Raw genomic sequence first — 23,528 nt, 5'->3', positions numbered from 1 at the left:
CCCAATCCTCACTCCAGTACTCTTGCCTGGAGAATCCCAGGGATGGCAGAGCCTGGTGGGCTGCCATCTCTGGGGTTGCACAGAGTTGGACACGACTGAGCGACTTCACTTTGACTTTTCACTTTCATGCATTGGAGAAGGAAATGGCAACCCACTCCAGTGTTCTTGCCTGGAGAATCCCAGGGACGGGGGAGCCTGGTGGGCTGCCGTCTATGGGGTCGCACAGAGTTGGACACGACTGAAGCGACTTAGCAGCAGCAGCAGCATACCAATCCTATGAAATGTAGATACTGTTACTAATCCCATTTTACAATTGAGTAAACTGAAGCACAGAGAGGTCGGTTAAGCTCTCCAAATGCCACACAGCCTGTATGTGGTGCAACCAACCCAAGGCTGAGCCATGATTTGGAATTAGGATTAAGCAGTGTAAGTTTGGAACCTGGTACAGATGGGGAGGGCATGGAGGACACTGCTTTCTCTGGACCAAGAGCCAAGGGTTAAAGGTACGTGTTGTTCAGTCAGTCGTGTCTGACTTTCTGCAATCCCATGAAGCAAAATAGTGGAGGCTCCTCTGTCCTCCACTATCTCCTGGTGAATAAGTGACTGATAGTTGTTCAGTCGTGTCTGACGCTTTGCAACCCTGTGGACTGTAGCCTGCCAGGCTCCTTTGTCCATGGAATTCTCCAGGCAAGAATACTTGAGTGGTATTAAAGAAATGCCAATCAAAACTGCAGTGAGATATCACCTCACACCGGTCAGAATGGCCATCAAAAACAGTCTACAAACAATAAATGCTGGAGAGGGTATGGAGAAAAGGGAACGCTTTTGCACAGTTGGTGGGAATGTAAATTGATACAGCCACCATGGAAGACGATATGGAGATTCCTTAAAAAACTAGGAATAAAATCACCATATGACCCAGCAATCCCATTCCTAGGCATATATCCTGAGGAAACCAAAATTGAAAAAGACACACGTATCCCACTGTTCATTGCAGCACTATTTACAATAGCTAGAACATGGAAGCAACCTAGATGTCCATCAACAGATGAATGGATAAAGAAGTTGTGGTACATACACACAATGGAATATTACTCAGCCACAAAAAGGAACAGTTCTTTTGAGTCAGTTCTAATGAGGTGGATGAACCTAGAGCCTATTATACGAGTGAAATTAAGTCACAGAAAAATATATATCGCATACTAACACATATATACGGAATCTAGAAAAATGGTACTGAAGAGTTTATTTGCAGGGCAGCAATGGAGAAACAGAATAGACTTAATAGACATGGGGAGAGGGTGAGAGAGAGAGTAACATGGAAACTTACATTACCATATGTAAAATAGATAGCCAACAGGAATTTGCTCTATGGCTCAGAAAACTCAAACAGGGGCTCTGTGTCAACCTTGAGGGGTGGGATGGGGAAGGAGATGAGAGGGAGGTTCAAAAGAGAGGGGATATATGTATACCTATGGCTGACTCATTGTTGAGGTTTGACAGAAAACAAAATTCTGTAAAGCAATTATCCTTCAATTAAAAAATAAATAATTCAAAAAAAAAAAAAGAATACTGGCATGGGTTGCCATTTCTTTCTCTAACCATCTCCCGGAGTTTGCTCAAATTCATGTCTGTTGAGCCAGTGGTGCTATCTAACCATCTCATCCTCTGTCGCCCCCTTTTCCTCTTGCCTTCAGTCTCTCCCAGCATCAGGATCTTTTCCAAAAGGTACATGAGCACCACCCCCCGCATCCCCTACCCCAGGCTGCCCAGGATCTTCCAGCAGTTCACAGGGAGTGTGAGGAATTTCAGGTCCAGTAGCCACCAGGGTCCAGGCCAGGCAAAGAGGCTAGGGGGCTGGGAGACCTTTGTCCTCTAGCCCAGCCTCCTTGGAGCCCCAGGGAAGGGCTCTTGACTATGTAGGGCAGGGGGCAGCACTGGATCAGGCTAGGGTAGCCTACTGCTGGCTGATCCCAAGGTCAAGGTGGTGGTGGTTTTGGACTGCTGTGGCTGACTTTGACCTTGGTGGCGGAGGCCTGAACAGGATCAGCAGGCCACACTAGTACATCAGCCCAATGGTGTGTCATGCCCGTTGCCAAAAGCTGGAGAGAAACAGGAAATCTGAACAGGACGGTGATTATTTTTTCTTTCCATACATCTGTAGTTTCTGTTCTTTTTGTCCAACAGTGAATAAGGACAAACCTCAACTTGCAGCCAAAACTGAAAGCAGAGCGGCCCCTGGGCAGCATCTTCTCTCCGTGTAATAACTCACTGCTCTTTTGTGTTGATGAACAGGGAAGGATATAAAGAAGGAATGAAAAATTTCCCAGAACCCCTCCACCAAGCAATAATCACTGCTATTTCCCAGACTTCTTTTTTTCCTCTATTAGACACTGTAGTTCCCAAACTTCCAAAGTGAACTTGAGTGACCCTCATTCAGAGACTGAGATGGTTTGTACCAGTTGTTGTGGGCTTTGCCATGCAGGGAGCCACCCAGCTGAACCTCTGCGCCTCCCACCCGCATAACTGAGTCTGAATGAAGCCACTCTTCTGGCAGATTGCATTTAAGGAATGTCCTAACTGAGCCAGGGGAACAAAGGCCCCCTGGGCCCCAAAGCCTCTTTGTCTGGCCTGGACCCTGATGGCTGCTAGAACCTGGCTGCCCCGCCCCTGCCCGCCTCTACCCCCTGAACTGCTGGAGTGCCCTGGGGGTCGAGCTCCTTCAGCCGTAGGTTCCTGGTCTCTGGGGGAGCGGCCACCTCCATGCCCTTCCCACCTGCACCCCGGAGAAAGTTCTCCCAGCAGAATGCTGTCCAGGTGTGAGATAGGCCCACTGCTCGGGGCTGCCTCTGGGTGGTCCTTCCAGAGCTGTTAACTGTGGGGACCTGAATCGTGGTCTGTAACTGGTGAGCCCTCTGCCCGATCCTACTGGACAAACTGGCCCAGATACTGTCAGTGCAAGACAATTCAGGAGGAGCCTTCACTGCAGGGAGTTGGGGGGTGGTGTCTGTGTGTGTCTCTGAAAGCCTTATGCTCAGCAGATGTTCTCCAAGCATTGACTTTTGAGTAAAGCATTGTTTAACCATAGTGTGTCGGTTGCTCAATCATGTCTGACTCTTTGCGACTCCATGGACGGTAGCCCGCCAGGCTTCTCTGTCCGTGGGATTTCCCAGGCAAGAATACTGGAGTGGGTTGTCACTCATAGTGGGGGAAACCAAACCAGAAAATGTGGTCCCTACCTACTCAGAGCTGTCAACCTCACTGGGGACTAAGGACTTGCATTCATGGGACAAATAGAAAATTAGAGATGGGAGAATCGCCAAGTAATAGCCCCTTTGCTTTAGATTGGGTGGCCAGGTGGTGCTTCTGGGCAGGTTGAAGCAGAGGGAAAGTGGCCCTTGGCCTCTCTGCCTTGCTGTGCTTAGTCTCATGTCTTTAGCGGTTACTGTGTGAATTTCCAAGGGGCCATATCTAAGCGGCTCCGGTTCCAGCTGGCTCCGTCTCTGGGGTTGGAATTCTGCTCTTGGGGAGATTTGTTCCATCTGAGAGGTCACCAGTGAGCAGCTCGAGTTGTTTTTCCAGGAGTGCAAGCCGTGGCAGAGCATCTGTCCACTCTCTTCAAGCCCACACAGCTAATATGGAAGTGCAGAAAGCAGCCTTTTCTTGAAGAAAGTGTTTAAGTGATGAGACTCTGAGATAGGTGAGAAAAGGCAGATCTTGCAAAAAAAAAGATGACAGACTGACCTTGAAGGTCAGGCTCAGCAGGGAGCAATGCAGTCACTGCCCTGGTAAATGGAGCACAGCCGTCTCCCCCTCGCTGGTTCTTGGAGATGGAGATAAAACCCCTGGAGTATTTATCCTGGAGAAAGTTATTTACATTTCTGGCTACTCTCCTGAGGTCCAAGCAGACAGGATCAGTGATAGCCCACCGAGGAGGGTAGCCTGCAAATCTTCTGGGTGCCGATTGTCAGTGATAAGAACTCCCACTTGTTCAAGCGGGACAAAGAACTGAGTTCTGTGATGTGTAAACACAAAGACTTCTTGGTTCTTGTCTTCCACACTTCCCTTCCTCACTGTCTAGAAGGGAAAAGATGTTAGAAGGAAAAAAGGATATTTTCAAGTGTATCTAACTTTATATACACTTTGCCGACAGAGGTCTGCATAGTCAAAGCTGTGGTTTTTTCAGTAGTCATGTATGGATGTGAGAGTTGGGCCATAAATAAGGGTGAATGCCAAAGAAATGATGCTTTCTAATTGTGGTGCTAGAGAAGACTCTTGAGAGTCCCATGGACTGCAAGGAGATCAAACCAGTCAATCCTGAAGGAAATCAACCCTGAATACTCACTGGAAGGACTGATGCTGAAGCTGAAGCTCCAGTACTTTGGCCACCTGATGTGAAGAGCCGACTCATTGGAAAAGACCCTGATGCTGGGAAAGATTGAGGGCAAGAAGAGAAGGAAGCAACAGAGGATGAAATGGCTGGATGGCATCACTGACTCAATGGACATGAGTTTGAACAAACTCTGGGAGATCGTGAGGGACAAGGGTCCCTAGTGTGCTGCAATCCATGGGGTCACAGAGTTGAATACGACTCAGTGACTGAACAACAATTTTATGTAACAAGCATGAACCTAGAAAGTTCTCCATGTGAAATCAGAACTGAGTTATGTAGCAGCACTATGGTTGTTTTTAAAGACTCTTATACATAGTTTTTTCAATTTAAAAGACTTTTCATGAAGCAACCATCACACATTTATTTCTCTGGTTCATCACCTTGGCTGCATAGTAGAATCATCTGGAAAGTTTTGAGAACTCCTGAGGCCCAGACCACACTCAGAGCAATTATAGCAGGAGCTCTGGGGATGGACCAGGAATCAGCAATATTTTTTTTAACTCCCCAGGTGATTCCAGGGTGCAGCCTTTGGTAAGAATCACGGCTTTGTCTTTTGTGTGTCTTTTGTTTGTATGCCCTGAGTGGTCATCCATTTGGTGTTCAAGTCATGCCTTTGAAAGTCAGCAAGAGGGTGCTTCAAGAGCATGGAAAACTGGTGGGAGGACACAGAGACCAGCAGTCTGTGTTAAAGCACCCAGCAGAGAAGATATCTTTGAATTTATGGGGACATATGGGCTTCCTGCAACGGTGGGGTGGAATACTACACAGCAATCAAAAGGACCAGAGTTCTTATCCATGTACAACAGTGGACAAATCTGAGATGCCTTATGTTCAGTAAAAGGATCATCATTCTCCAGTCTTGAGAGTCCCATGCATTCTTGAGAGCCTCCTGCAGGTTGCCAGGGCCTGGGAGTGAGGAAGGAGCCACCTGCAAAAGGGCACAAAGGAACTTTTGGGGTCGTGGAAATGTTCTGCATCTTGATTGTGGTGATAATTGCCACAGCTGAGTGTGTTTGTCAAAACAATAGAACTGTGCAGTAGAAACAGAGGACGTTACTGTGTACAGAAATGATAGCCCAATTAACACGTTTTTTTGTGTAATAAAATCCCACTTCCTCATTAATAACGAAGGGTTAAACAGAAGGTGGTATATCCATACAAGGGAACATTGCTCAGCTGTAAGGAGTAACGAAATACTATACATGCCATAGCTTGGAGGGATCTTAAAATAGTGATGAAACATAAAAGAAGTTAGGCTCAGAAAGTCACATACTATAGAATTGGCAAATCCATAGAGACAGAAAGCAGAATCGTGTTTGCCATAAATCTAGGGGAGGAAAGAATAGAGAGCCACTGCCTAATGAGTTTGTGATGAAAAAGTTCTGGAACTAGATCCTGGTGGTGATACTTACATGGCATTGAGACACCGAATTGTAAACTTTAAAGTCGCTAAAGTAAATAAACATAAAGTTATATTGTATTACCACCATAAAAAAAAAAAAGAAACCCACTTCCTATCAACATGCCTGGCACATACCCACCAGTACATTGGGTACTTGGTAAAGGTTGACTTGGCATTTGGCTCTTGTAAAGAAAGAAGGCTTTGACCTCCTTAAAGGGCTGGGGGGAGGGAATCTCCTTTTAGGTGGAATAAAGGGGCATATTTTCCAAGTTCATTCTTTTTCTTTTTTATAATTATTTTTTAAAATAACTATGTATTCTTTGTTGCTGCGCGGGCTTTTCTCTGGTTGCAGGAAGCAGGGGCTACTCTTTGTTGAGGTGTGCGGGCTTCTCATTGCAGTGGCTTCTCTTGTTGCAGAGCATGGGGGCTGGGGCGAGAGGGCTTCAGGGGCTGAAGTACACGGGCTCAGTAATTGCGGCTCCCGGTCTCTAGAGCACAGGCTTGGTAATTGTGGCACATGGGCGTAGATGCTCCACAGCATTTGGGCTCTTCCCGGACCAGGGATCGAACCCTTGTCTCCCACACTAGCAGGCAGATGCTTTACCACTGAGCCACCAGGGAAGCCCCAAAAGTTCATTATTGAGAACTTGAGGATTCTCTAGGATCAGAAGAAATCTGCTGGCATTTTCTGGTTTCCATGGCAACCCACCTGAGGCTGTTGCTTATCACAGAAACTGTCACCAGCTTCATGACTTCAACTGGTCTCCAGCAGTGGGGTTCATGCAGATAATATGTCTATAGTGGCTCATGTTAGGAACCAATGGGATATGGAGGGGAATGCATGTCTTTATACTTAAAGAAGAGTTCTGCTTAGTTTTATGTTTGGAAGGAAAATCACCCTGAATCGTGGGTCTTCAGCAAATGCAGCTGAATAAATAAAAATACGTGCATAAAACAGCAGGGGAACCACAAGGAGCAGCTTTTTTGGCATGTTGGGAAGACATGTATGTTTGGGAACCTAGTGACCACAAAGCGGGACTGCCTCAGAATGAGCGGAACCGGGGGAGGAGGTCTTCTGGAGGCAGAGCCTGGCTGGGCCGAGGGCAATGAATCGCACAGTTGACCCGTCCAGCTCCGCGTGGGCCTTGCGAGTCCTGAACAAGAATCTTATTGATGAGCTGTCAGACCGTGAGCAGACAGCTCTGAACTTGAACAGAGGCAGGATGCAAAGACTGCACAAGGGCCTACAGTTTCCACAGTGAACAACACGCTCATTTTCCCCTCCCTCCGCTGGAGGACCGGGAAGAGACCAGAATGAGCGGTTTTGGGGTGGGGGGGGGCGGGGGGGGCAAGGGAGCTGAGCACGTTCCAGGGCCGCAGTGAAAGGGCCGCATTCCTCTGAGCTCTGAGGGCTTTAAAATGTCACTGGGGTTGGTGCAAGACTGGGGCCTCGCTTTTATCAGTTGCTGTTTTTAAGGGCCTGAGCTCTTGGTTTCCCCTGCTTTTCCAAAGTTTGCTTCACACCACTTGGCTTTGATGAAAGCAGGTACATGAATATCTGCTTCAGCTAACTGAAATCCACCCAAAGAGGATTTTCATTTTTCCAGAAAAAGACAGTCGCTGCTTCACCTTCTGCTTGTTTGGCTTGTACAAGTTTTCATTGGAACGCTTTGCTTTGGGATCGGGGGAGCCTGTGGCTGGAGCCCCGAGGGTACGATCTCAGAAGCATCCCTGGCCTCTTCTGTGTTTAGTACCTTGTCAGAGGCCCAGACTTCCAGAGGCTGACCCTTGACCAGAACTGGACTCAGGCCTAGCCCAGAATGTAGACCTGGTACAAACCGAGATGACCGTGAACAACTGGACTTTGACAGTGAGGTCTACTGGCCCGGGAGCTTGGTCGTGGGCGGCTTTGTGGATAGGGACCTGGAGAGACCTTGAGGGACAGCATGGATCCGGAGAGGAGGGAGATGACCTCTGGGCTTTGTGACTCCTGCTGCTTCTGGTCCTGTCTTTCTTCAACCCCGGGGCTTACCTTTTACCTGCTGCTGCTGCTGCTGCTAAGTCGCTTCAGTCGTGTCCAACTCTGTGAGACCCAATAGACGGCAGCCTACCAGGCTCCCCTGTCCCTGGGATTCTCCAAGCAAGAACACTGGAGTGGGTTGCCATTTCCTTCTCCAATGCATGCAAGTGAAAATGAAAGTGAAGTCTCTCAGTCGAGTCTGACTCTTAGCGACCCCATGGACTGCAGCCTACCAGGCTCCTCTGCCCATGGGGTTTTCCAGGCAAGAGTACTGGAGTGGGTTGCCATTGCCTTCTCCACCATTCACCTAGCTCAGCTCTTTTCATAAGAAAGGAAGCTTTCTGCTTTCTCAGTGTTCCCCATCTGCCCATTTTTCCCATCGGCCTGGCCTGTTGGTTCCCCAGCGGCAGGGACCACAGCTGCCCGATTGACTGCAGGGTCCTCAGGCCTGAGTGTCTGGTGGCATTCCACATCTCTCGGCCACCCGTGGGCATCTTTGCTCACAGTCTCCACGTCTAGTGGAATGATCACCGAGACCCATGGCTGCTGCCTGTCACGTGTCTCAAATGCAGCCCTTCCATCCTGTCCCCTGCTACCTTGTGAAATATGGAGGAATGGGAAGCAGAAGCCGTGATCCAGGGAATCTCTCTGACTTCCCCTGGGGACAGTCTGCAGACAGCCAGTACTTGGCCCCAGGGCCACTGCTGACTGTGGATGTGACGAATTAGGTTGTAATCCAGCCTCAGGAGCGCATTCTCCACTCCACATTTGCAGGGTGCTCGGGAGAATTGGATTTGGTGGGGAGTGTAGCGCCCTGCACTGTCCCAACCGCTGTGATTAGGATACACCGTTGTCTGTGTCATCTGTGCTAATGCAGCCATCTCACTGGTCTCCCTGCCTCCCCTCCCTGACCCCAGTTCCCTTCTATCGTCCTCCCCACAGTCGGCAGAGTTACTTTACTTCTAGCCTGCTTGGAGAATAGTATTATATGGCCTCCTCCACTGCATTGCCCAGAGACCCTGACGGAAAAGGCACAAACTCCTTAGCAAAGTAGATAAAACCCTTATGATCTGCCCACCTGATCTAAGTCTGCAGGTCTGGCCACAGAGCCCACCTGCTCCCCTTTGAAGCCCACCCACTGTGCCCCTCTGCTCTGGGTGCCCTGACACACAGAGCTGCTCATGGTTTCTCAGATGCCCCTGTGCCTTCAGTACCTGAATTGCCTGAGTGTCTTATTCCCTTTTCCTTAAATGCCTTTGGGTCTTTCTGGCAAGCTCCTATTCGTCCTCAATGCCCAGCTTATACATTCCTCCCCCTGAGAACCCCTGAGTTTGTTTCTTTCCTTGGTGCATCCCTGATCCTTGGAGATGTCCCTGGATCCCTTCTGTTTTACCCGGTGTATTCACTGACGCCCCCATTTCCAAGAATCTGGGTCACCTTTGTCCCCCCAGAGCCAGGCACAATGCTTTTCATCCTTTGGCTTGGTATGTATTTGCTCACATAAGAAATAAACAAAGGCTGTTTTCCAGGAATCAGGCAGCTTTTGGGAATAGCTGAGGATGTGGAAGCAAGAGACACTTTCAGTTCTTGGGCTTTTCTTCTTTTTTTGTTAGCAGGGGTAGCAGGAGTAACAGCCTGGTGGAGGTCAGAAGGTCAGGAAAAATGTGGTTGAGATCCTAATTGTTTCTCAAGGTTCTTCCTTATCCACTGCAGCTGAGGTCAAGGAGCAGTGTCATTTATCCTTTGTTTTCCCGAGTTTGCCGTCTTGAAACTCAGTGCTTTTTAGCCTGTGAGTTTCTGCAGCCAACAGGAAATAGCTGTTCAAAATCAAACCAAACCAAACAAAAAACAACACAAAGCCTTACTCTACTATGGCCTCTTCCTAGAAACCTTCCAGCCTTCAGCCTCTTGTCTGATCTCCTGTCACATGTGAAGAGATACCGCCTGCTTGATTCTTGAATTTTTGGTGGCACACCTTGGTCTGTTGATCACGTCACTTCATCTGTGCTGGTCTTGCCCTGCCAACGAGCTTGCAAGAGAGCAGAACCACGTGATCCTGATCGCCTTTCCAGTTTCCCAGTAAGTTTAGGCTGAGGGCCTTGCCGAGTGCTGGGCACACTTTAGGGTCTCACCTGGTACAGTAAGTCCCCTGCATTCAAAGCTTTAAGTTGTGAACTTTCAAAGATGCGAATGTGCATTGAACACCTAATGGAATTAGAGGCCCGGAGAAAGGATTAAGAAAAGCAACAGGAAGAAGTAACTGAAGAACCAGAGAGATTCATGATGCAGTAAATGGCAAGGGGAATTGCTTTATTTGAGGAGGCACTGTTCGTTTTCGAGGCACGGGACGGTTCATGAAGGTTGCAGCAGCCGTCCAGAATACAGTCCAGTGCTACCATGTCTCCTATGACAAGGAAAAAGGAGCTGCTACCCAGATGTTGCTGGGCCATTTTTTTCCCAGAGCGCAGATAGAATTGAATCCCGCGAGGAACCAGAACCTGTGCCATCAGCATCAGGTGAAAAATTGCAGCTTGCCCTCCGTCTCCTATTGTTGAAGACCCTTCAGTTCTTCCATCTCCCACATCCTTTCCCTCCTCCAGGCAGTAACTCTTCTTGCCTGTTCACTCATTACCAGCCCCTGTATGCCAGCGGTTGTGCTGTATTACTGAACTTTTCAAGATGCAAAATGTAAGATTCAAAGTGCTCTATTTTTTGTTTATTTTTTATGTGTTATTTGTGGGAAAAGTCTTACACATCTATTACAGTACTATAGAGCTGATTGTGTTAGTTGGGTCCCAAGGCTAACTTTGTTGGACTTAATGAACAAACTGGATTTATGAACACGCTCTCGGAATGGAACTCGTTTGTAGGTTGGGGACTTACTAATTCAGTGAGCTCAGGGAACTTTTGCTGGTGCTCTTTCAAAATTCACTCCATAAAGACTTTGATCAATTTTAAGTAAAACTGGGCAAAAGCCACTGGCCTCTTGGAGACTTCTCAGGGTGCTCTTCGCAACACCTAAGGACGGGGCAGGAGGCTCTGCTGTTGGCCCGTGGTTCTTTGCCAAGCAGAGCTACCCAGTGCGGCTTCTCTCTCGTGCTAGCCTTGCCTATCACTCACCATCTACCCATCTCATCTCTGGCAGAGCTGAGGGCATCTTCCGTCCACCCACTCATCTGAGTGAGCAGGCTATTTGATCTTACGCTCACGTGTGTCCATACTTTCGTCACTCTTCTCTGAAACACACATCCTCATTCCCCCTTTGCTTCCTCCAGCTCTCTCCCAGTCAATAGCAATACTCATTCCAGGGAGTTTGTTTTTTTCAGGAATGAAGTCAGAGGCTACTGCCCCACTGAGAGTCAAAGGGGTATTTGAGCAGAAATAGGCCATTGAGCTCTCCCTAGGGGAGCATAGGGCTTCTTTAATAGTCAGGGGGGAGGTTAGCAGATAGTCTTGGATTCTGGTTCAGTTCTGGGGAGCCAGGCCTTTGCAGGATGCTGGAAGAAGGCCCTACATGGAGGTATCAGTTGGGGTGTTGCTAAGAGCTCGGTCTTGGAGTCAGAGAGCAAACCCAGCTCTCTGCTACTGGCTGTGTGGGACATTATGGGTCTTCTCTGGGCCATGAGGTCTACATCTGCAAAATGGGCATAATGTTGCTTACCTCCTAGAGTTGTTATGAGCTAGTAGGTGCCGAATTTACTCATTCATTTATTCACTCTTTCCATAAACATTCATTCAACACCTATAAGAGTGTGAGGTGCCAAGGATTAGGACAGACGTGGTTCTGATTCTCATTGAGCTAACAGACTAGACCAGGGTGAGAAAGACAAAGATGCCCGTTAAAAATGAGCAAGTAAATAACAACTATTATTTCATTTGTTATTGATGTTACTCATTTACAAATCTTAAAAATGAGGTATATTCTTATTACTAAGAAGTAGCCCTACTTCCGGAGAAGGCAATGGCACCCCACTCCAGTACTCTTGCTTGGAAAACCCATGGATGGAGGAGCCTGGTAGGCTGCAGTCCATGGGGTTGCGAAGCGACTTCACTTTCACTTTTCACTTTCATGCATTGGAGAAGGAGATGGCAACCCACTCCAGTGTTCTTGCCTGGAGAATCCCAGGGACGGTGGAGCCTGGTGGGCTGCTGTCTACGGGGTCGCACAGAGTCGGACTGAAGCGACATAGCAGCAGCAGCAGCAGCAGCCCCACTTCTAGGCCTAGGGCTATGAAGACCTAGATGCTGAGTTAGAAGATGATAATAAATAGCTAGTTTGGAGAAGGTGGTCAAGCAAGGCTGCTCTGAGGAGGTGACCTTCCTCTCCTTCCACCACCTTCCGTGGTAGGGAGTGTTGGGGCAAGGTTTTGTGTTTTTCTCTAAAGCGGAGCTTAGAGACGAGCACTCTAAGGTGGAGAATAAGAAATAACCAGTGATACCGCAGGATGGGAGGAGATGATGACAGAGCTCTTCGTGTGGTTAGCGTAGCATTTCACAAGTGAAGCTGTGGAGAGCTTCACAGGTTTTGTCTTTTACACCAGCCTTGTGAGATGGGTGGGGCCCACGTTATCTTCTCCATGGTACAGAGGCCGGAACGAGCCTGGAGGTTGTGCGACTGCTCAGAGTTCCTGCAGTAGGTGATGGAGGGCAGGCCTGGGCCACTCGGTTGCTGCCCCGGAAGCAGAGCCCACAGGTGTGGCCCCTGGCCTTGCGTTCAGACCCATGCTTCTCAGCTTCAAAGGCTCATACTCTTTGTTTCAAAAGCTCAACAGATGAAAAGTTTCTTTTCTAGGAATAAGACATTTCTTGACAACTTTATCATGTATAACAGATCTTTGCTTTTTTTTTTTTCCTTGTGGTCTTCCAAACTTCTGGTTAGAGAAAAAGAAAAAGAAAAAGAAAAAAAAAAAAGGAAAAAAAAATGTCTCAAGTCCATCACTGTTAACTCCCTGTGACAGGGAAGAATAAAAATAATTTAATAGTTCAAAAAATAATAATGCTGAAAGCTGTCTATGAAAGACTGAATGTCAAAGTAAAAAGTGTACATACTTGTAAAAAAGAGAATTTTTAAACATGTTTCTTTTCATTTTTTAAAATTGAAGCAATAGTTTAATCAATAAGCATGTCAGGTTTATTGCTGCAAAAATAAAATATCTGCATATCAGAATCACATGGGGAGGTTTTTCCTGTGGTCATGTATGGATGTGAGAGTTGGACTGTGAAGAAGGGTGAGCACTGAAGAATTGATGCTTTTGAACTGTGGTGTTGGAGAAGACTCTTGAGAGTCCCTTGGACTGCAAGGAGATCCAACCAGTCCATTCTGAAGGAGATGAGCCCTGGGATTTCTTTGGAAGGAATGATGCTAACGCTGAAACTCCAGTACTTTGGCCACCTCATGCGAAGAGTTGACTCATTGGAAAAGACTCTGATGCTGGGAGGGACTGGGGGCAGGAGGAGAAGGGGATGACAGAGGATGAGGTGGCTGGATGGCATCATTGACTCGATGGACGTGAGTCTCATTGAACTCCGGGAGTTGGTGATGGACAGGGAGGCCTGGCATGCTGCGATTCATGGGGTCGCAAAGAGGGATGCGACTGAGGGACTGATCTGATCTGACCCCTGGGTCTCACTCCCAGAGGCTCGGATATCCATCTGGGTGTGGCTTGGGCATCAGGAGTTTGAGAATCTCTCCAGGTGATTCCAATGTAGCCAGGGTTGGAAAGTATCGTTTAGACCCTCAAAGTCGCTGCCATTAATGAGCACGTTCAGGAGAGCCAGCTGGGCTGGGAGAGCCGAGGTGAGACCCCACCCGTGAATGCTGCATCCTGTTCTTCTTTTATATATATTTGTCTTTATTTATTTGGCTATACTGGGTCTTAGTCGTGGCACTCAGGATCTTTGATCTTCACTGTAGCATGAGATCTCCTAGTTGCTGCATGTGGGATCTGGTTCCCTGACCAGGGATGGAACCTGGGTCCCCTGTGGAGTCTCAGTCAGTGGACCATCAGGAAGTGTCTGACATTCTGTTCTTAGATGAGATTTAGGTCATTAACGGTAACAACCACGACAGTAATGGCGTGGTGAAGGTCCTGCACCTTCCCTCTTGCCCGGTGCACTAGTAATTTCTGCAAGGTGCCTCCAGCTGGGAGTCCACAAGTGCTTCTGTAACAGTGGCACCTGAGAGATGCCTATTAGACCCACAAATAAGGGCTGTGGATCCCAAGGCACGGCAGCCCTTCATCAACTTGGGAGTGATGCTGGACTCGTGACATTGATTCTCAATCAGTGAAGAATCTTGGAGAAAGGTTTTGTTTGTCCAAGCGTGGCTTTTGATGGGTTGTCTATATTCCTGCAGGGACAGCATAGTCACTGTTTCATCTCCCTGGAGTGACTCTGTGTTTCCCCGTCCTTGGGGAAAGGTTTAACAACTGACTCAACCACAGCATTTCTTTTGGTGGTTGTGGGTTTGATCTGTGTTCAAGTTCCCCAGACCCTGAGCTGTTCTTTACTTGAGGAAGAAAATCCTGTTTCCACGCTCTCATGGCCTGAGGGGCTTGATCGGTTTGACCACTGTCACTCAGCAGATGGTGGCCCTGCAGCTTTGGCCAAGGTTGCCCATCCCAAAGCTAAGGGTGTGTTGGCCTGTCCCCACCACCCTGGCGCTGGGAATCACACCTATTGGCTGGGTCCCCTGTGTGCTGCCTGACCTCACCCCACACCCCTCCCCTTGAGACCAGAGGGTCCGTCATGGGATGCTATGAGATCAGAGGTGTATCTGAATGGGGCCTTTAGGGAGAAGGCAGCTGCTTTAAGAGTGTCCTCTGTTTTCTGTCTCTAGCCCTGGAGCAGCTGCTGACAGAGCTGGATGACTTCCTCAGGATTCTTGACCAGGAGAACCTGAGCAGCACAGCCGTGGTGAAGAAGAGTGGCCTGGCCGAGCTTCTCCGCTTATACACCAAGAGCAGCAGTGGGTGTGGTCGGGGCCTTGGTGAAGGGTCCCTGCGGAAACAGGGGGATGGTCGTCTGTGTGTTAAGCTGCCGTGATAACGGCCCCCAGACTGGGTTAAACAACAGGAGCTCATTTTCTCACAGTTCTGGAGGCTAAAACTCTGTGATCAAGGTGTTGGCAGGGTCACTTCCTTCTGAGGCTGGTCTCCTTGGTGTACAGATGGTCCTCTTCTCCCCGAGTGTTCACACCGTCTTCCTGTGCGTGCACGCCAGTGTCCAAATCTCTCCTGTAACGACACCATTCATATTGGAACAGGGCCCACCCCAGCGCCCTCGTTTAATTTTAATTATCTCTTTAAATATCCTATTTTAATTATCTCTTTAAATATCCTTTCTCCAAATATAGTCACATTCTGAGCTGTTCAGGGTTAGGACTTAATTTATGCATTTTTAGCAGGACACAGCAGATGGTAACGATAGTACAGAAGTGATGGGACGTGTGTGGCAGCCCCACGGACTCTCAACACAGTAGCCCACAGAGAGGTTTCAAACAGTGTTTTCAAAGTATTTTTCCTATTATTGAAAGTAGAGAAGGGAAAATAAACTAGTATTATAATAATAGCTAGTGCTTCGTTGAGTTCTTCCCGCCTGCACATGTGTTAACAAGCCTTCATCTTCAAAACACTCCTGTGAGGTTGGTGCTATTATTACAGATGAGGAGACCGAGGCCTACAAAGTCTAAATAGCTTGTCCAGAGTCATACAGCCCAAAGGAAAACTGGAAAACATTGCTTTAAGACTGTATATCACAGGGCTTTCCTGGTGGCTCAGTGGTAAAGAATCCGCCTGCCAATGCAGGAGATCCGGGTTTGATCCCTGGGTTGGGAAGATCCCCTGGAAAAGGGAATGGCAACCCACTCCAGTATTCTTGCCTGAAGAATCCCATGCACAGAGGAGCCTGGTGGGCTACACAGTCCATGGGGTCACAAAAGAGTCAGATATGACTTAGTGACTAAACAACAACAAATCAAAGAACCCTGAGTTAATTATCTTTTCTATCTTTTTAATCAAGCTAGATTCTGTATCCAGTCGAGTACACAAATCTTGAGTAGTCAATTCAGTGAGTTTGGACAACTGTATACACGTGTGTGTGTGCATGTTAAGTCCTCTGTTAAAATTTTTAATAGAGGAGGGCAAATTCAATCTACAGACTGCAAGAGTAGTAAAGAATATTATGAGCAGTACTACTTTATTCTTATCATTTTAATTTTCTCTTCAGTGGTTTTAATTGAGAATGTAGTGTCCGACTCTTTGCGACCCTATGGACTGTAGCCCACCAGGCTCCTCTGTCCATGGAATTCTCCAGGCAAGAATACTGGAGTGGGTTGCCATGCCCTCTTCCAGAGGATATTCCAGACTCAAGGATTGAACCTGTGTCTCTTATATCTCCTGCATTGGCAGGTGGGTTCTTTACCACTAGCGCCACCTGGGAAGCTTATACACCTGTGCACCCAGCACCCAAAATAAGACACAGAACAGTGCTGTTGTCTCGGGAGCATTTCTATTTTTCAAGGGCAAGAATTCATCCCCACCCACCCCAGGGCAACCATTGTTCAGATTTTTTCCACCATTGATTAGTGATGCCCTTTCTGGATTTTCATATAAATGAAATTGGATGGTTTGTCCTTCGGGTTGGGTCCCTTTCACTCAGGAGATTCTGCCATGCCATGGGTTGCATCAGTAGTTCCTTTTATTCCTGATTGGTTTTCCATTCTTTGAATATACCGCAACCTGTTTATCCAGTTCATTTGTTGACGGACATTTGGTTTAATCGCAGATTTGGGCTGTTAGGAATAATAAGGCTGCTTTGAACAGTCTTGTACAAATCTTCTTGTAGACATATGGTTTCATTTCTAGCACAATTTTTTTTTTTTAAAGAAGAGGCTTCTTGTGAAGTCATAACAGTTTAGTCAAGTTTATTTTTATGTTGGATGTTTGAGAACTGAAAGTGATATTTTAGGATCGTAAGAGGGCATCAAATCCATCTGCCTCACAGTAGGAGCAGCTCAGATCCATGCCAGGGAGAGAGGCGCACCTGCTCCGGCCATCACAGCCAGGAACTCCTCCCTTACATCCAGCCTGCATCCACTGGGCAGCATTTCAAAGTCCCTTTTCCTTTTCTTTGTTCCCTGTGGAATTAGTTTCTATTGTCTGAACATCAGAAAAGTTATAAAAGCCAAAGCATGTTGTTATATGCCCGGCAGCCTTCTCTTCTGTCGGCATAATCTAGCTCCCTTAGCCTTTCATCAAAGGCATTTTCTTGGAGCCCCTTCATTGCCTTTGAGCTCTGCAGGCCACCCTCTGATTCCCAGGCTCCTCCTGGCTTTGTAGTGAGCGTCTGCTGACCCGCCTTGAGTGCTGATCAGCAGTGCATCAAAGGTGGGACAAACGGATGGGAAATACGTGTTCCAAAGCAGGTGCATTAGAGAGGAATGAGTCACTCCGCAGAGGGACTCATTGGTGGAACCCTTTAAAGAGCACACTCCCAGTCCATTTAGATGTGCTCCGACTTGAGAATGTCTGATGGTAAAGAACACCTCTGTTGGGAATTGAAAAACACCGCGGTGGTGGCGGCTGACCCCTGGTTTCTGGTTCTCACCGCCCCATCGGAGCCCCTGGTGCAGGGGTCCCTTTCTGGTTTAGTGTGACTTCCTGTAGGTGACCTCTGTTTCATCCTTAATCTTTGTATGTTTGGCTCTTATAAAATTAGGCCCTCCCCACCCTTAGTCTCTGCAGCATGAGGGGCTGCAGGAGCTGCCCACAGCGGGTTAGGGGGCTCCCCAGTGTGAGTCTCCCCCAGAGTGCACCCAGACTACAGATAAACATGCAAAGCCATACTGGGACTTTTGGCTGTCACTTCTGTTCACGTGGTGCTAGTGGTAGAGAATCTGCCAGCAATGCAGGAGACATAAGTGACACAGGTTTGATCCCTGGGTTGAGAAGATCCCGTGGAGAAGGGCATGGCAACCCACGCCAGTATTGTTGCCTGGAGAATCCCATGGGCAGAGGAGCCTGGTGGGCTACAGTCCATAGGGTCACAAAGAGTCAGACACAACTGAAGCGACTTAGCATGCAAACTCTTCTCCAGGTCAGTGCCCACGGGTGAGTAGCCACTACTTATAAGTTTCTCCTTCTGGTTCTCTTAGCATCTTCTCACATGGCAGAGTGGTTACAACAGCAACTGACATTTTTTCCCCCCTTTTAAAAAATACTTATTTATCTTTAATTAAAGGGTAATTGCTTTAGAGTATTGTATTAGTTTCTGCCATCCATCAACATGAGTCAGCCGTAGATATACATAGTCTCCTCCCTCTTGAACCTCCCTGCCACCTCCCACCCCATCCCACCCCTCTAGGCTGTCACAGAGCACCCTGAGTCATACAGCAAATTCCCATTTGGTATCTGTTTTACCTGGGGTGGTGTATAAGTTTCCATGCTACTCTGTCAATTCGTTCCACCCTCTCGTTCCTCCACTGTGTCCACAAGTCTGTTCTGTATATCTGTGTCTCCATGGCCACGTGTGGCAGAGCCCGGCAGAGGCTTGGGCCAGCCGACCTAACCCTGATGCTACCCTCCCCTCTTCATGGTCCAGATTAGTCTGCCCCAGGTTAATTACTGTGCTGCACAGGATAGAATGCACAGCCCCTTAAACTGAAGGCATTCTTTTTTTTTCTCTCAGCTTCCCAGACCTGCCTCACTGTGTGTCTTCCAGAAAATGAACTCAACTTGCCTGGACTCGTAGGTGGAGACAGGCTGATCATTTCAAGATAGCCTGTGATCTCCACTGGCTGAGCTATTGTTTACTTCCATACCTTTGGGGCAGAGTATGAGTGTGTGTGTGTGTCTGTGTCTGTACTTTTCACATCGAGTTGTCTGTTCTCTGATCTTTCATGTATAAATAGTATTCAATTTCCTACTCTCTTCTTTTGTCTCAATAGTGAGATCAAGGCATGGATTGAGGTCTGTTTATTGGGATCCTGATATCTTTTCCTGTCCTAAGCCTGAGGGCTCCCCCAATACCCTGCTCAGAAACTCTGGGAACATTTCAGGGGCTGCCCTTGTGATGGGACATGATTTGAACATTTAGTCTATCCAACTGTAAGGGAGAGGGTCTGGGCCCCTCCTCCCTACCCCTCACCACCACCCTCTTCAGACAAAGATTGTTTTCCCTGGATCCGCACACGTGGTCAGAGCGTTGGGAGCTCTCCTTTCCTCCCCCGCCCCGTAGTGTTGTCACGCCCCACAAACCTGTGTGACTATCCATCCAGATCTGCCTCCCTCTCCCTCCCGCCTGCCTGCCCCTGCCCCAGTGGGTTCATGAAGTTAGAGACAATGTCTGTTTTGTTCTCTGCTGTGTCCCCAGCACCTCACATGGTGCTGGGGCTCAGTGCACTTCTGAAAATAAATGAGAGCATGATAGAAATTCCCCAACCCCAAGACTGCCTCCCAGACGTGGGACAGCTCATCAGCCTCCCCTTTCCAAGGCCCAGTTCACAGGATTGCAGACGGCCCTGGGAGCCTGTTACTTACTTATTGGATTCTGGGGGATTAGCAACACTGAGATCAATACTTAGTCAAGCAGAGCCTGCAGCGTGTCCAAGGAGGGACACGCGGCCTTGTGACATGGACCAGAGCCAGTTTAAACTGCAGTTTACAAATGGCCATCTTGGGGAGGAATCACCTGCTCAGAATCTCACAGTTAAAACAATAATCAACAATATCTTGCCTTTTTTTTTTTTGGAAAGGAGTGTGGGCTTAGTCAACAACTTGAAAAAAGAAATGAATGTGAAACGAATGTTAAGCCCTATTTACATTGCTTTGATTCCTTTTGGGACCTTTCTTGGTGTCATCAGAATATTTTCGTGTATTTTGTGGTTTGCCCCTACATTCTGCTCTGTGTTATTTTTATGTTCAGTATCGCTGCCTGTGCACACTGCCCTGTGTTGACAGTTTGTGTACTTTTTCTTTTCTTTTTTCTTTTCTGAAACATGAGCCTTTAATTTTTGGATATCTTTATAAACAGCAGACATAGCACCGTTTTGTTATTTTTCACAGGTGGGTAGTGTCCACTGACGAATGAGAAGTGTTCAACTAGTTCAACTAGCCCATTGTTAGTGAACATATACATTTTGTTCTTTAAAAAAAAATTCTTATATAACATGGCAATGAACCCCCTCAAATAAAATTTGTTTTCATGCTGGAGTTTATCTTCAAAATACTTGAATATTTTTTGATTCAAAATATTGATTTCTGACAAGGAAAATGATGGGTTAAAGACCAGGAACAGTTAAATAAATCCTCTAAAATCACTTCCACGATGTTCAGCCCATTTATACACTCTCCAGTAATCCATTTATTTTTAAAGGTGACCGGCTATTACCTATGTTAATGTACTATGGTTTTTTCACCGTTTTCCTATTATTGAGCCTTTGAGTTATTTGCTATAATTTCAGTTCAGTTCAGTTCAGTCGCTCAGTTGTTTCTGACTCTTTGCGACCCCATGAATCGCAGCACGCCAGGCCTCCCTGTCCATCACCAACTCCCAGAGTTCATTGAGACTCACGTCCATCGAGTCAGTGATGCCATCCAGCCATCTCATCCTCTGTCGTCCCCTTCTCCTCCTGCCCCCAATCCTTCCCAGCATCACAGTCTTTTCCAATGAGTCAACTCTTCACATGAGGTGGCCAAAGTACTGGAGTTTCAGCGTTAGCATCATTCCTTCCAAAGAAATCCCAGGGCTCATCTCCTTCAGGATGGACTGGTTGGATCTCCTTGCAGTCCAAGGGACTCTCAAGAGTCTTCTCCAACACTACAGTTCAGAAGCATCGATTCTTTGGTGCTCAGCCTTCTTCACAGTCCAACTCTCACATCCATACATGACCACTGGAAAAACCATAATTTAAATGGTCTTTTTTTCTTTTCTTTTTTTTTTTAACTTTATTTTTGTGCTAAGTCTTTGTTGCTATGTGCGGGCTTTCTCTAGTTGTGATGAGCAGGGGCTGCTCTCTAGCTGTGGTGTGTGGGCTTGTTACTGCAGTGGCTTCTCGTTGTGGAGCACGGGCTCTAGGCACACAGACTTCAGTAGTTGGGGTGAATGGGCTTAGGTGCCCCGTGGCTCGTGGGCTCTTACCGGACCAGGCATCAAACTGGTGTACCCTGCACTGGCAGGTGGATTCTTAACCACTGGACCACCAGGGAAGTCCTAAGCTGTCATTTAAAATCTTAGTTATAAGGTTACCTTACTCTTTCAGATTGCCTGATATTTGCGTTTTGAACTCTTGAGAACTGCAGTTAGGCAGAAATAGGAAATATGTATGTATGCATGTGTGCTCAGCCATATCCGGCTCTTTGCAACCCCATGGACTGTAGGCTCCTCTGAACATAGGATTACCCAGGCAAGAATACTGGAGTAGGTTGCCGTTTCCTTTCACAGGGGGGTCTTTCCAACCCAGGGATCAAACCCAAGTCTCCTGCATCTCCTGCATCGGCAGGCAGATTCTTTACCACTGAGTCACCTGGGAAGCCCCAGAAATAGGCAGTATTTCATCACAATTGTTTTCCATATTCTGCAGACAAGAAAACCAAGGTACACAGGTTGGATGTTTGGCTCAGAATTACTATTGACGGCAGAGTTTGGCTGAGGACCACGCCCCACCCCCAACCCCATCTCCTGCCTCCCCCTGCAGAGTGCTTCTCCCCATGCCAGGGTCTGGAGAAGGTACAGACGCAGCCCTTTAGTGGAAGTATGCAAGCTGTGGATAACTGCATTTAGACCTCGTAGTTCCATCCTGTTAGCTGCTGCAGCCCTTGGTATAGGGATCACATTGCTGAGTGGCCCTGGCAGGGCTGGGCACCAGGGTGGCAATCCCACAGCTGAAGGAGGAAGCTCCATCCAGCCGTGTCCTCCTCCAGTTTCTCTGGATTCTCCAGGACTCTTGTGGAGGCAGGCCTGCTGGCTGGAGTCCGGGCGGTCTGTGGTGGGGAACTGGCTGAACCGCCTCCTTTGCCAGGGGTGTGGATTGGGCTCCTTGGCTCAGTAGCACCGTCTCCAGCCACTGGAATTTATCAGCCACAAGTTTCTAGGAAATGCAAATTAAGAACTGCAAAGAAATGCAGAAGGATTGCTAAGAGAAAAAACACTGAGATGAGCCGCCTCTGCAGGCTTCTGAAGAAAGGGTCCTTGGGGCGTTGGGAACTGTCTTAGAAGACGAGCCTTTCTCTGCCCAGATGTGCAGGGGGAACGTGACAACTTGTACAGAAATGTTTCTAAAGAAAGGGAAGGGCTGTGCTGCGGAAGGCAGAGCAGGCAGCTGCTGGTGCTGCAGGCCCGCGTCCCAGCACACTCAGCCCTCCAAAAACAGAGCTCAGGGCCGCACAGCAGCACTCCAGCTAGAGGCCTGGAAGCTAAACTTCCAGATCCTCAATGTGACCTATCTTATATAGACATTGCTCTGATCAGCCCATACGTGTAATTCAGACTAGGTTGAGAATGACTGATAGGAAATGTTTCACAATTTAAATGAAAGCCTAGGAAAAACCAGAGAAATCTCTGCTTGGTGGAATCTGAGGCAGATCCTTAGGCTATGGGTGCTTTTCCATGTAAGACTTCTATTCCCAAAGCTACCCTTCTGCACCCTCCCTTTCTGTCCTCTCCCCTCTTCCCAGGACAGAAAATTGAGTCAGCAAACTAGGCATTTCTTTTTCTGGAAATCCGTCAACTCTTTCTATAATGGACTCTTCCAATCAACTGAAAATGTTGTATGCTTTTACTGGAATCCAGGCTGATGACGGTGTCTCGAGGGTGGCGGGGGTGGGGGGGTGTTTCTCTCTAGAAGCCCTTTCCCTTCATGAAATCACCTGGAGCCTCTGTCTTCCGTCCCCCTCCTGCAGGTTCTGATGAGGAATACATTTATATGAACAAGGTGACCGTCCACAAGCAACAGAATGCCGAGTCCCAAGACAAAGGTATGGGATTACTGCCGACAGACGGGCCGGCTCCCGGGAGCGGGGCAGGTTTAAGCCTTGGTCCCACACCACCCCTCCTTCCTTCCAGCCAGCACCACAGACAGGCCTGGGGGGGTTATTTTGGGAAGTCCTATTTTAGTTGATGGTATTCTGGGTTGATGTATTTTGGGGAAGTTTCACCAACCAGGCCACCTCCTTGCCTCTTAAAGGTCTCACACCCCCTTCTTGGGTAAGGCATCTGTCCCTAAACTCTCTCAGCATTTCCCAGCATCACCCCGGAAATAGGAAGTTATAATTCAGATGTTCTAAGAAAGCAGCTGCGTACGGTGCTGATCCCACGGCCCCGGCTTTATGACTTTTAATAGTCTGGGTTTTATGAGTGTGTCGGGGGGGAGATAGGAGTGATGGGGAGGAAGCGATCCTGCCAGCAGTTGCCTTAATATGTGAAGGTTTTGTTCAAAGGTGATCTCTTGGCAGAACATTTTATCTTCCATTGGAAGGACATATCGTCTTCCGTGGTGTCTTACTCTCCTGCTCTGTTCTGCTCTCTGCTTTTCTATGAAAACCCCCAGGACTGGGTCCAGCAGGATCCCAGGGAGGTCCAAGGTTTGCACAGCTGCCTAGGTTGCAGAGCACAGGGGGTTAGAGGCCCCATCTCCCAACTCTCAAGCCCGTAACTCAAATGCAGAGGCTTAGCAAGAGGTGGGAACACAGCACCCCAGAGCATTCAGTCTGGTAAAG

General features: G+C 47.9%; 1 protein-coding gene across 5 annotated transcripts in view; it reads left to right on the top strand.

Annotated features, from left to right (window-relative positions):
• The window catches only part of AFAP1L2 (actin filament associated protein 1 like 2), a 116,689-nt gene that overhangs the window by 59,416 nt on the left and 33,745 nt on the right, over positions 1-23,528 (top strand). For 3 of the 5 annotated variants that reach the window (XM_005225752.5, XM_059881948.1, NM_001076375.1), the window contains 2 exons: positions 14,654-14,782; positions 22,713-22,787. In XM_005225752.5, the coding sequence (XP_005225809.1) occupies positions 14,654-14,782; positions 22,713-22,787 (204 nt within the window). Of the gene's footprint in view, positions 1-14,653; positions 14,783-15,043; positions 16,224-22,712; positions 22,788-23,528 lie in introns of those variants that run through there. The other 2 variants (XM_059881946.1, XM_059881947.1) reach the window with 2 other exon arrangements.

Source organism: Bos taurus, chromosome 26, assembly GCF_002263795.3.
Source record: "Bos taurus isolate L1 Dominette 01449 registration number 42190680 breed Hereford chromosome 26, ARS-UCD2.0, whole genome shotgun sequence".
Lineage (NCBI taxonomy): Eukaryota > Metazoa > Chordata > Mammalia > Artiodactyla > Bovidae > Bos > Bos taurus.
Note: the sequence above shows the minus strand (reverse complement) of the source record. Positions and strands in the feature narration are given on the sequence as shown.